Source organism: Phalacrocorax aristotelis, chromosome 23 (genome assembly GCF_949628215.1).
Source record: "Phalacrocorax aristotelis chromosome 23, bGulAri2.1, whole genome shotgun sequence".
Classification (NCBI taxonomy): domain Eukaryota; kingdom Metazoa; phylum Chordata; class Aves; order Suliformes; family Phalacrocoracidae; genus Phalacrocorax; species Phalacrocorax aristotelis.
The window spans coordinates 2,736,762-2,750,487 of NC_134298.1; the positions used below are offsets into that span (position 1 = coordinate 2,736,762).

At 55.2% G+C, this 13,726-nt stretch overlaps 1 protein-coding gene across 1 annotated transcript; it reads right to left on the bottom strand.

The window, feature by feature from the left end:
• Window positions 1-780: 780 nt before the first annotated feature.
• Window positions 781-11,772, bottom strand: LOC142067866 (vasoactive intestinal polypeptide receptor 1-like). Its single transcript, XM_075116862.1, has 13 exons — window positions 11,701-11,772; window positions 8,829-8,952; window positions 5,899-6,006; window positions 4,846-4,955; window positions 4,491-4,588; window positions 3,801-3,933; window positions 3,182-3,335; window positions 2,432-2,492; window positions 2,078-2,144; window positions 1,852-1,943; window positions 1,483-1,612; window positions 1,140-1,181; window positions 781-873 (listed from the first exon to the last, which is right to left on the bottom strand). The coding sequence occupies exons 1-13, from the start codon at window positions 11,770-11,772 to the stop codon at window positions 781-783; spliced, it is 1,284 nt and encodes a 427-aa protein (XP_074972963.1).
• Window positions 11,773-13,726: the final 1,954 nt, after the last annotated feature.

Sequence of the window (13,726 nt, forward strand, 5' to 3'; positions counted from 1 at the left end):
AGATTTTATTGGCAAAAACCTCACTAGTCCCAGGCAAACAAATTCCCAGTAAAGATGGGTGACCCCACTGCTTGAAAACCATCCTGTCCCTCTGGTGCAAAGCCCCTGGGGAGCTGCAGAGCCCCTCAGAGCTGGCATGGCAAGAGTGATGGACCCTCTTCCCCATCACTGAGAGCAGATGAAGCAACAGGCACAGGAGAAAGGGAAACATTTTGGAAATCAGGGGGGATCTAAGTCATGAGACCATTGGGTCTCACGTAGAGAGCTGTGGGTTTTTGTCTGTCTCTGTATTTGCTTCTCCCACTCCCAGGATGGCTCCTGGGGGCTCTGTCTAGGCATCTTCCCGTAAGGGAAACAATTCTGTAAACCAAGGAAGAAGGGGAAAATAACCAGCAGTAAAACCCTTCAGCATTGAGGCTGCTTCAGTTTTCATTCCAGTGCCAAACAAAAAATGCCAGATGTACTTTGTGAAATTATATCTGTGTTTCCTACCGAGTCCCGGGGCAGAAAAGGGGGAGCAGCTCTCTTCCCTTTGCCTAAAATACCAACCAAACTGTGAAGAGAGCTTTGGGTGGGTGAGACACCATCACAGGGATCCACAAGAGCCACCAGCACCCAAGCAGGCAGAGCCTTGCCCAACGGCTGTTCACACCACCCTCCGAGGATGCCAGACCCAGAACCTACAGAATCCTTTTCATTGTGTTTCTGGGACCATAGACACAGAGCTGCATCACCACCACCATCCTCGAGGGAGGTATTTCCCCCCGAACGCCATTCTTGTCATGCTGTGAAGTCTTGGGTCACCAGGTTGAAGACGTTGCTTTCCATGGACAATTGCCACTTGCTCCAGTTCCTCTTGATTTCAGCCTGGACCTGAACCAACACCACAGGCCGGTGATGGCACCCAGGGGTGCCCACCAGCACCCGCTGGAGGGGCAGAAGCTGCACCGGGGGCTTGACAAGGGATTTGGGGTGTAAGAGGGTGGGGACCCCCATGCACGTCTGCATGTCCACATGTGCACACACACATTGTCGTGTGCATGCAGTGCTCACTGGGGTGCCATGCACCCTTGGGGCTGTCCGCATGACCACGTGTGTGGCTGTGGTGCCCAGGGGATCGGCGCTGGGGGGACACTCACCTCCCCATTCAGGAAGCAGTACAGCAGGGCTACCAGGAACCCCTGGAAAGGACAGAAAGAGCAAATTTTGCCCAAGGAAAGGGGCTGAACCCCTCTGTGTTCATCTGCTTCCTGCATGTAGCATCCTCCCACACCTCTTATCCCATCCCACAGGTGGCAGGTGTATGGGATCCGTGCAAGTTCACAAGACCACAACCCTTGTGCTTTGTCCCTGGTGATTGAGGGGTGTCTGGGACATCATCCTCTCCCAAAAGACTGCACATGCCAGGGTCTCCTGGTGTGATCTTGGGATGGGACAGGATGGGTTCATGGGGATTTTGCCTACCCAGGTCCCCGTCCGTACCTGGTAGGAGCCGAGGACTAGCTCAAAGTATAGCCGGGCGTCCACACCGATGTGCTCAGGGAATAGCGCAAACACCACATAGTGCACCCCAAAGAGAGGGATGAGGAGCAATGTGGACTTCGTCAGCCTCCTGCAGAGAGTGGGGCATGAGCAGGGGCCTGGGTGCAGGCGATGGTCCTGTTACCCTGCAAGACAATCCCTTCCCAAGGACTTGGTCTTAACCCAAAACAGGTTTTCCATGAAAGGCAGGTCTTGGAGGCTCCATGGATGGTCCTCCTCTGTGCTGCACCAGGGAAGGGTCCTTGCTGCCCTGGGTCCCCCCAGAAACCAGGGTGAGGGTTGCTCCCCATGGCCCAAGCTAGCCCTTACATGTACTGCTGCTTGTAGTTTTTGCTGATGTCCGGGGACCGGATCTTCTGTGCTAACATCCTGGTGACATTGAGGAAGATGAGGAAGTTCACCTGCCGCAGGAAACCATGTCTCAGGCTCTGCGGGGACCCCTGGTTGGGTCCCCCTGCCCTTGTGGAACGCCCGGCTCTGGATCTGGGATGCTCAGGGGACATACTGGCTCACATATCATGACTGACATACTCACAAATATGGCCAAGAGGATGGGAGCCTTGATCACCCACCAGTAGAGACTGGTGTAGTCATCCCAGCACCTATGGGAGAGGAGAAATGGCTCTGCCACCCACTTGCCCCCTTTTAGCCCAAGTCTTCCCCACGGTCCCACCCCTCGTCAGCCCCCTGCCCCATTTAAACAGCACCTCTTGCAACGGGCCCTGCCATAGTATGGGCCCTACCAGAAAAGAGAAATAGCTTCAAAATAAAGTGCTGCCCTACTTCTCCCCTCCTGGGCCTCCCATGCAAGAGGTTCATCCCCACTGACTTGCATGGGGGACACGTGGCCGAGCTGGCCTGGAGAAAGAAGAGGGGTGGCTGCTCTTACCCATGGTTGTCGTACTGCAGCCTGGTGACCACCCAGACACAGACTGTCAGCATGGGGACGCCTGCAAGGACAGGACCCAGGCAGGGTTGTGGCGTGACCCCAGGGCTCTGGGGAGTCCCTGTACCTCCCATCCATCCCTTGTCCCCAAAAACACATGTCCAGGTCAGGTCTGGGGCCCTGGGTGTGGCAGGAAGGTGACAGCCTTTCCCACTTCTCCAGCTTTTAAAAGGAGGTGGTGCCCACTGATGGTGATGTGACTGTCTGTGTGTCACCTTCTGGCCACACTCCTGGTCCTCTGTGTGTTCTTACATCTAACCTGGGCACCCGGGATGGGCGTTTTCAGCCCCAGATGGATGTTGGAAGAAGGAAGGCCCTGTCTCTGTCCCATTCTGACCATGTTCAGGATGGGTTGGCAGCAGATGCTGCTGCAAAGACTCTTTGGTTGGTGTTAGCAAGCATTCTCCCCTTTTGAGTGCTTTTGTACACATCATGAGGGCGAGGATCAGGCCATGCTGCCCGACTAGCTCCAGGGGTTGGGAGGAGCTGGTGGGTGCCCCACCAAACATGAGGCCATGCAGAGATGCTGGGGTGGGGCGGCATGAGAGCAGCCATGGGGAACACCATGCCTGTGGACCTCTGGCCAGGTGGGTCTCAGAGCAGGCAATCCCCGAATCCCCAGGGGTGCCTACCCCTGGTCTGTGTCAGTGGGACCTTGCTGGAGGGTTGATGTGCTGGGGGTCCCGTACTCACCCCAGCCGATGAGGATGTACCACCAGATGTACCTCTTTTCAGAGGTGAAGGTGAGCAGCAGCAGGGTCTGCAGGTACATGCCCTCCACCAGCAGCCAGTAGAAGTTGGCCAGGACCGAGTACTGGAAGAAGGCGATGGCTGCTTTGCAGTTCACCTGTGAGGATGAGGATGGGGAAGGCTCAGGAGTGCTGGCTGGCATCAGAGCCTGTCCTGGGGACACAGGGCATGTCCACAGTGGTGTCCACAGTGTTGTTTCGGGGCTGCACACAGGGGTTTCTCTTTCTATTGACAACCCCAAATCTGCGCATCCAGCAGTGCAAGGTCTGTTGTGTGTTTGCACGTACATGGCGCTGCTGGGTTTGTGCAGAGCTTTAACCCTGCCAGGAGACTCTGAAATGAGGGAGAGCTTTGAGGGCAGAACATATTGTCTGCAGACAGGGCCCAAGCAGAGATGCTGTCGTGAACCTCCTGAGCTCCACCCAAGCCAGCCTTTCCTCCCCAGGGTCACAGCCTCTCTCTCTCTCCTCTTTGCAGTGCTAAATCCACTGCAAATCCCCGTAGACCTCTCCAGATCAGCACATCGTGCCCTCTCCTGCACCGTGCCTGGGCTGGGCCTTACCGTTGACATCGTACAGTGGTCGACAGACTCATCCGAGAAGAGGACGGCATCCTTGATGAAGACAGCAGCCCCACGCAGTATGAAGGAGGTGAAGAAGTGGATGTGGATAGAGTTCCTGGTGCAATGCAGCTTCCTGTGGGAGGAAGAGATGTGCTGTGCTGAGGGAGTAGCAGAGAGATCACATGGGCAGGGAAACTTCTCCTTCAGGAGCCACTTCCATGGCTGGACCCCAGCCCAGGGGGCCATGGGCTGGCAGTGCTCAAGCACAAAGCCCTGGAGAAGGTTTTCCTCCTCTGAAATAATGGACAGGGTTGTGATGTGTTTGAGTCAGCTGTCCAGGGACAAGGTCTGCTGGGGAACGTCCTCCAGCCACCTCTGGAGAGCATGGTTGGACCTGATGATCTTAGAGGTTCTTTCCAACCTTAATGAGTCTGTGATTCTATGGTTCTGCAGCACAGTGAGGTCTGCAAAAGCCAAACTTGAAAGGGCAACCTGTGGGTTTAAAGTCTGTGTGTCAGCAGGAGAGGACAACGCTGCAGTTCATCTCATGCCTCCCTGGTTATCAGTGTTGGCAGGGGTGGAGCCTGGATGCTCTGGGAGAGGAGAGGCTGAGAGCAGCCATCCCCTGCTGATGATTTACCCTGCTTTTCGCCAGCTGCAGCCCACCGAGCAGGCGGCGCCGAGCCCTACCTGAAGCAGGAGAAGATGCCGATGGCCAAGAACAGGGCTGCCAGGGACGTGGAGTAGCCACAGGTGTAAAGCACCTTCATCGTAACAAAATAGCCTTTCTGGAAGGGAAAGCACCAGTGGAATGAGGCAACATGGGCTGGGAGGTGCTGGTCTGCGATGGGCCAGGAGGTGCCAGCGTGATGTCCCAGCCATTGCCCAGGCTGGGCTTGTGCCCAGCCAAACTCAGATCCTTCCAGGCAGCCCAGCAACAAGGATGAGGCCAACAAGATACCCCTGAGAGCATCTTCGTGTTCCATTGGCCAACGGTATGGGTCAATGCGGGGTAGGGTGATGCTGGGGAGGGGGACCCACTTGCCTTGGCCTCTGTGTCGTTGCTGCTGCCAACGGACTCCAGCTCACAGGCGATGTAGTAGGGAGGGCTGGGGGAGCTCCACCCCGACTCGGTGCAGTTCCTCTGGATCAGCGCTGCAGCAACAGGAAGGGACCTTATGAGAGCCAGGGAGCCTCTGCATCAGCACCCCCAAAATGTCCAGCCTGGGGATGGCATGCTGCTCACTGGGATGGAGCCTAAATCTCAGCACCAGCATCCCGGCTGTGACAGCAGCATGGTACCCGAATGGCCCGGCTGCCCCATCCCTCCCATCCAAGTCAGATCTCTGCCCTCTAGTGCTGTGCCTGGAGATGCCAGGGCATCTTAGGGCAGGATGTGAAAGCAAGCGTGAATCCCCACGGTGGGAGGGAATTAAGGCAAAAAGGGGCTTTTTTTTGGTCCTGTGAGGGCTTCATCAAGCCTCTCCTGAGCTTTTTCTACCCTAAAGAAAGCATTTACCAACCCTCCATCATCTTTTCAATTAGCCCAGCCGAGGAAGCGCTCGGATGCTGCAGGGGCTGCTTGGGTGCTCTCCTTCACACTCTGCTGCCTCCAAGATGGATGGAGGCAGTGGCTCTCCCGGCAGCAGCGTCTGCCCTGGGAGTGCGCCCAGCCTTGAAATAATCATGATCTTATGCTGTGTTTTTTATCCGCATGGCTTGGAGTGGTACAGAACAGGTCAGGAGCATGAGGCTGGTGTGTGGATGGGGAAAGGAGGGCGCGGAGCAGCTAGGGGACTGTCCTGGTGTCACCCAGTTGGAGGATGAGGTCCCCAAGGGCTCTACCCACAAGGGATTCTTGGTTCTGGTGATGAAAGGGTTTGGGGACTTTCCTGGCATGGCAGCACTCTGCATCTCTGCTTTTGCCCGTCCCCTGCTTGGATTGCAATATATGCCAAGATTTTGGATGGGGCAGGAACTGTGGGAGCAGAGGGGAAGGGCTGGGGTGGCACAAGGGTCCCAGGCAGGCAGGGGTGGGTGCAGCTCAGCCCTCAGTCCCAGGGGATGAGATGTCTGGGCCGGATTCAGAGCACTGCACCTTCAGACTTCTTGAAGACGTGGAGGATGTCGGGGCAGGTGACAGCTTGGGACTGGCCGACGGGCACAGCTGACCAGCAGCTCACTCCATCCCACTCGGTCAGGCAGCCTGGGGAGGGACAGGAGGGTTAGTGCTGCTGGGAGGGGACGTGCCGGGGAGACACAGAGACCCCTGGTCCCCAGGCACAGCCCGCAGCAAGCACGGCTGCACAGATGTAATGGGAGAGCAGAGAGTGGCCGGCCGTCACCCGATCTACAGGGCGATGCCGTACCCCCTCAGGAATTAGGAGCATCCTGGCTCAGTTCTAGGAATGATCTCCCCCGGCGCAGAGCTCTCCTTTTAGCCCTGCAGCGAGACAGGACCTGCTATTTCCTGGGGCTACATCAGACCTAGAGCTCCTGTGGGGAGTCCCCAGGGCACAGAAAGGCTGGGACTTTCCTTGTGGCGTCTAAAATAATGCAGGTTTTTGTTGGATTTCTGCACCCAGCGGCTGTGGTGGCTCAGCTCGGGATGTCTCTCCAGCTGCAAGGAGGAGGACAGGAGAAAGCACCACAAGACTTTCTGGAGAGCAATTAGCTTAAATGTGTTTTGCTTCTCTCTCTAGCACTAAGTTCATCTTTAAATGACTCCCCAATTGCCTTGGAAACAAGCACGGCCGAGCAGATGTGGGGCCTTGAGGAATTAGTGCTGCGGCACACTGGAATGAGACATAGACATCATACTTCTAGGACAGCTCTCCTCCTTGCACATGTACATTATTAACCTTGTAGATATACATTATTAACCTGGAGCCACATCTATTCCCAGCCAGGGAATGTGGACTCAGAGAAGTCTAATTAGTTTTCTCTGATTTCAGCAAAGCAGTCTGTAGGTATCTGGCCAGGCTGGGAGGGATTTGCAGGGCTGTCATTACAACGCCAAGGTACGTCTTAATTTTTGCTCTGGAGGACAGGTGAACTGAGCACAGCTATTGGGACCGGTGCTGAGAGTGGTTGCTTCATTTCTTGGGGTCTGAGCTCTGGCTGGGAGCCAGAGGAGCAGCCCATGGCACAGGGACTGAGCTGGGATTCATGCAGCTCTGCAGTGGAATCCCAGAGAATAAAGTCATCCCTCCATTTGGATGGGGAGAAAAGGTTTAAGTCCCCCTTCCTACTCTGTTTCCCTCTCCTGGGATGCTGCAGCATGTAAAACCCCACATTTCTTAGAGCTGTGCAAAATTAAAACAACTCTCCATGGAGAAGAGGTGATGGAGGCAGCTCCTGGGGGACAGGGCAAAAAACACGAGCAAAGGAACTGGCAACATGTCCCACTGCCCACCTCGCAGGCAGGAGCTATGCCTTCAGTGTCCCCGCACTCTTAGTCCCCAGGGGCCACCACATCCTCTCGCGGTCCCTGTCCCCAGGCTCCCAGCCGGTGTGGCCCGGCAGCCCGAGGCGTTTGGTTTGGATCGACCCAAATCAACCTGCTTTATTCCAATTTTCCCAGCGGGGAGGGCTGAAACATTCCCAGGATCAACATTATCCTCATGATGTTCTCCTTGACATGGTAGAAAAGAGCATTTTTCCCATCAAAATGCAGTTTGATGGGAAGTTCCTGCCCAGCATTTCTACTGGTTAATTATACGCAGACATTCAGGGCCGCCTCCAGATTTCTTGCTGCTTTAACTGGCATCCGGAGATCTCCAGAAGAGATCATTTGAGCCTCACCAGCAGGTTATTTCTTCCCAGCTATTTCGGAGCAGTAAATGCTGTGAGCACCAGAGCAGACTTTGAAGTGAAAGTGCTGCAAACACGCTCTCTAACCAGTTTTGGTGCCCCATGGTGGGTTCCCCAGCAGGATGCTGAAGCCTGACGTCCCTGTCCTGTTCCTTCATGCTATATCACCACCATGCCCAGGGCGTCTGAGCCTTCCCTCCCATCGTCACTTCGTGCCACACTCTTCGCAGGACCCTCTTTACACTGGCACAAGTGAGCAAGGGTCAAGGGATAAATTCAGTTCAGGTGGGCAGAGGAGGCAGCAGTCAAGCAGGACACCTGGGATTAAATACTGATTTTAATTACGCACTCGTGTTTCTCGGTTATTTTCCTACAGTGAGATTCCTTCCCCCTGGCTGGCACGATCTGGGCTGTGAAATGGACATTTTCCAATCAACTTGGCTTTTCTCTGCTAAGCTGGATGATACGTTATATCTCTGCACAGTTACTTAAGCAATTATGCACCTTAACATGCATTTATTGAGATGCTTCATTTTTACATTTGTATTAGGTGAAACCCGTTGAATGACGCATTTCTTATTCACTAGGTGATAATTTTTATCCAGAATTTTTGCCAAGCTGCTTTTGGATGGAAACTGAAATGCAAATTAAAAAAAAAAAAGTACAAAAGCAGCACTTTAAAACTGTTTTTCAATTAGTTAATTAGTTTAAAAGTCCTGGATATGTAAAAATTAAGTTGCTCAAAACATGTTTGGCATTAAAACTGACTGAATTAGGGAGGCAGGAAGGCATGAAGTGGTGACATGCACTGTGCGACCCTCATGCTGATGGCCAGGGCTCTGCATCGGCGGAGGGAGGACGGGAGCAGGGCAGGAGGCTCTGCCTGGGCCATGGACCACGCTGTCATTGCGATATGCCATAAATCTGGAGGGACTCAGCCGTTGTGCTTGTTTGCGTCCCTCAGCCCACCCGTACCCTCTGGCTGCAATCTCAGCCCTCCCTTCTTGCAGCAGCATTTTTTGGTGCTCTCTAGGGATGCTCGTTAGCCTTTACGTCAGTGCTGCTCTCCATTTTCCTGAAAATACCTGCTTTTCTGCATCCACGTGCACTCTGCAACCCCCCTACCATGGATCATCTTCCAGAGACCCCCTTAGCAAATCCTCCCCCTCCTCCCGAGGGAGATGAGCCCTGTGCACAGCGGCAGCTCGCGCTCACCTTGCTGCCCGGCGCGTCCGGGGGAGGCTGCCCTTTGGCTTTCCCTCCTGGTAATCTCTAGACATTCAGCTTCTTGCTCTTGGAAATAGAGGACGACGGAGCAGTCAGGATGTGTCGCTTGCACCTTGGGAGGGGGGAGAGGGCAGACAGTAGGAGGCTGGGCATTAAAAGACCTGAGCAGGCAGGGTACCGGCCAATATTCACTATTTCTGCTGCAGCCAGCCCCAGGAGAGCCTATCTACGTAACCGCGCTTTTGGACCCTGACATTTCCTTAGCTTTCTACTGTTTGCCTTGTAAACACCATAAAGAACTACCGCAATTATTTCTAATTCCTTCTGAAAGCGTGTGATGCTTGAGGGCAGTGCTCCACCAAGGCACGAGCGCCATGCAGAGGAGCTGGGCTTGAAGACGGAGGGGCCAACCCCATCCACAGGGCAGAGGCAAGCACGTTCAAAGCCTAAGCAAGGCAACTATGCAATTAGAGATTTTAAAAAAACACCTATTTGGGGATGTCTAATCCTTCCCTTGCTGGCTGGGTTTGGCTCATGTGGGTTTTGCTCACGTTCAGGCTGGTGTGTTTTAATTGGCGGCATTGCAATGGCCGTCGGAGTTCACCCTGTTCCCCGCCTCTTTGGTGAGATGCTGTGAAATGGGCACACTGATCTCCCTAAAGCTCTCTGGTTTGCTAGCAGGAACGCTGAAACACAGAGGAGTGCGCCCCAACCCCGCAGCTCCCAAAAATGCAAGGGGTGTTGTGGCTCAGCACCCTGGGATAGGGCGCCCCGGGGAATCCCTGCTTTTGGGGTTTGCCCCCTTGGCTTCCAGCTGAAAAGCCAGGAGAGCAGGCCATGAATTTTGCATGCCTATTCCCAAGCATCCATCCCCATTCCCAAGCATCCATGCCCATGGGGGGGTGTGGCGGGGGCTGCAGCATCCAGATACAGGACACGTCTGGGGCAGGGTCTTTGGGCCAAGACATGGGATTGGGTTGCTGATGATTTTAGGTGTGTGCGCAGAGATGTAAAAGCTGGAGAAACAGAGGGATGAGGGTGGGCAAGTGGACCCAGGGACTGGAGGGAAGTGTGGGGCGTTAAAGCATCGCTTGGCTGAGTCCTGTCCTTCCCTGCCCTGTCCCGGCCACCATGCAGCCGCTCCTCTGGGGTCCTTTTACCTGCCCTGGAGAGTTTGTTTCTTTTTCCTGCTGAACATAAGATTTACAAGGAAATTCCTGGTCTGCAAAATGCATTTTGGTGATGGCTGCTGGGCACAGCACTGAGAAAGCGCACCAATTCATCACAGTGATGAAGGACCTGGCCTGGGCAGAGGGGCTGCAGCTCCTTTTAGCTGCAAAGCTGCTGGTTTTTATTATTTATGGCAACGCAACCTGGCTTCTGGAGCAATGGAGCAGAAAATGTGCAGTGCTCCCTTCAGAGCTTGTTTCAGGGCAGGCAACTGTGTCATGCCTCAGTGTCCCCATCTGGGAAGGGGCCTGATGCCATCACTCTCCCTATGAAGAGCTTAAAGCTTCTGGTGCTCCCCTGGCCCTGCTTCCCTGCTTGTTCTCCCTCCTCTTTCTTTCTTTCTTTCTTTCTTTCTTTCTTTCTTTCTTTCTTTCTTTCTTTCTTTCTTTCTTTCTTTCTTTCTTTCTTTCTTTCTTTCTTTCTTTCTTTCTTTCTTTCTTTCTTTCTTTCTTTCTTTCTTTCTTTCTTTCTTTCTTTCTTTCTTTCTTTCTTTCTTTCTTTCTTTCTTTCTTTCTTTCTTTCTTTCTTTCTTTCTTTCTTTCTTTCTTTCTTTCTTTCTTTCTTTCTTTCTTTCTTTCTTTCTTTCTTTCCTTTCTTTCTTCTTTCTTTCTTTCTTTCTTTCTTTCTCCCCTTCCCCTTTTTCCCATTTTCTTACTGTTCCCTTTCTTTTCCCTTCCCTTTTCCCCCTTCCTTTCCCCCCTTTTCCTTTCTTTTGGTTTTCTTTCCTTTCCATTACTCAAAACCTCCATGTTAGCTAAAGAGCTTGCGGAGCAAGCAGCACCGAGAGAAGTCCCAAAGGATTTGCAGAGAAACACTGAGCCAAAACCCTCTCCACCCCCCGGCGTTTGCTGCCGAAGCAATTGGACAAGTTCAGGACGGGTTTGCCGGTGCGGCTGCCAGACGTGCCGCGCATTGCTCCGGCAGCACACCCGCTCCATGTCCCCCATTTCAGGGGGGGGTCAGTGCCTGCCATCCCCACGGGTCTGCCCGGGATTGGGGAGCATCCCATAGGTGGTCCTTGCTCCCTGCACCCTCCGGCCATCCCAACCCTCACGCCTGCAGATGCTCCACCAGTCCCTTGGGGTTTGGGGCTCCTTCGAGGCATGTAGGATGATGTGAGCAAAGCCCTCACCAGGACCCACGTGAGGATGGAGGGGGCTGTCCCCAGGGGAGGGCAGAGCGGGGTCACCCTCCCTGGGGATGCCCTGGAGCAGCCCCTGTGGCCGAACCCCTCGGGAGCTTTGCTGGCTGCCCCGGCCAGACCCCAAGTGCTGTCCCAGGCAGGGGGAGCGCAGCAGGGTCCCAGCGTTGCCCACCTCCCTCCCTGCCCGTCCCTGCCCTGCGTGTCAGCAAATCCTCCCCCAGAAGCTGCGATGAAAGCACCCGAGTGGGTGCAGTGGTGTCAGCAGCGTGCAGGGCTGCGGCTCGGCATCACCCCTGGATCGGGTGGCACGAGGGATGGGGACAGGGATGGGGGTGTGCTGGGGGAGATGTGACCCCTGACCAGGACTGCAGGCATGCTGCTCCCCAGGGCTGGCCAGACCCGAAGCGGCTGCCAGAGGCAGGGGACGGCCGCGCTCACTGCCCACTCTCTCCCCGCCGTGGTCCCGTTCTCCCCAGGGACACTTACCCGAAGCACTGGGAGCGCGAGCAGCAGAACCAACAGTGTGCAGGTGCCGGGGGGCTGCCCTGGGACCCCCATAGCTGGAATCAACCCTGTGCTGCCCCATCCACGGGTGTCCCGCCTCAGTCCCCGAGGGCCTGGGGACAGCCCAGCTCCTTCTGCATGGCCCGGCGGGTGGGGGGCTGCATCAGGACACTGGCTCCAAGGGGCGACCCGGCACCCTCCTCCCCCTAACCCTGCTTCGCTGCTGCTTCCCAGCCCTGTCCTGCTCCTGGCTCACCCTGGGACCACAGTGGGTGCTCAGTCCCACTTGGGTGGCCCTGACCCACTCCCTGTGCCCACCTGGCTCTGGCTGTCCCACCCTGCCTCGCTGTCCCTGCCCAGTGCCGATGGGCTCTGTCTCTCTGCGAGACTGAATGTCACAGCTCCTGGATCTGGTAATATGGCAGGCTCCACCCTCCGCTCCCCCTCCCCACACAGAAGGTTGGATGCGTGGAGCAGCACGGGGGGGACACCCCAGCCTGGCACTGCCCAGCCTGGCCACTGCCAGGATCCCAGCACCCCATTACCTGCTCCTGTCAGGGACCTGGAGTCCCCCAGCTGGGCCCTGGGGGATGTGCAGGGGCCACGGAGCCCTCCCGCCTGCTCCTTGGATGACGCTGAGCTGTAAAACTGCTGGTAAAGGCTGTGGGAAGTGGGGGTGCCACCAGGATGGGATGGAGGGGGCATGCCAAGAGTCACCACACTCTCCGACTGGCCGTACGCGCGACGTGGGACTAGAGGAAGGTAGAGAGCTCAAAGGAGATGTCGTGATGCTGGGATTGTGCACACACATGTGTGCAAACACATGCCCTGACACGTGTGTGTGTGCCTGGACCGTGCATGCCCATGGGGTGGGGGCAGTGATGCTCCTCCAAGCCCTGCCTGCACAGGAGGCTCTGCCGGTGCCAGCATGGCAGGCAGCGCTGCCCATCTCCGCCCCCGGCTGCATCCTGCCCGCTCACCTCCTGCCCCTCCTGTCTGGGACACACCAGAACCCCTTTCCAAAATGCAGCCCCTCCCCAGAAAGGCCCAGGATGGGCACTGGGTGTCTGGCAGGCAGCACCCAGCTCTGCAAAATAACCTTAACTCTGCCCCAACCGAGGTTTTCAGTCTCGGCTGAGCTCATGATTTTGGCGGTTTGGTGCTACCAGGATGCTGGGTGCTGTAATCTGGGTACCAAACCGGAGCGGAGCAGAGGGGGTGCTGGTTTACCCTGGGAGCAGGAGCAACCCACGATGGACACACACCTCCCTGAGCACGAAACACCCAGCGCAGCATCTCTCCCCGTCATGCCCAGGGATGGGGTGGCTCTTGGGGCCAGCTACAAGCTCCCAGAACTTCCCTGGGGTCTTCTCCATATATATATGTGTCCAAATATCTATCCGTATATGTATCTAAAATAGAGAAATATTTATAAATCTCCATGCTAGAGAGACCCAGCCCCTTTAGCAAAGGGAATTTTGACCCAAACTTTACAATTTTAATGCTTTCAGTGATGAAGCAGAGAGGGTAAGAGGGGCAAATGAAGGAGGAGGAAACCCAGGAGTGCCGGGAAGGCAGCCCTGATAATCTCTTGGGATTGAAAATCCAGCCTCGCATCCCTGGACCACCCAAAATCCTCCTCACCTCAGCAGCTCAGGTGTGGGCGATGGTGAAAGGAGGGACTGAAAATGGCCCCGAAGGCCCTTGCTGAATGGTGGAGGGCTGGGGGGCCTGCACGGCGCTTTGTACTGGGGTGGGAGGAGGGTGAACCATTTATTTTGCTAATTTTAGTAATCCTATGTCATCACGATTTCTTAATGAGGCAGCAGATCACATTAGCTGGTCCTTCCATAACTTCTCATCATGAGGTACAAAGCCTCTACTGTTGCTCTGCCATTCAAAGACCTCCATCAGAACTGGTATGTAAATTAAATACCCCTAAAAAATGCAAAGAAAAGAACTAGGACCTTAATATTTAAAAGCACCTGTTTGACTTTATTAGGAGGGA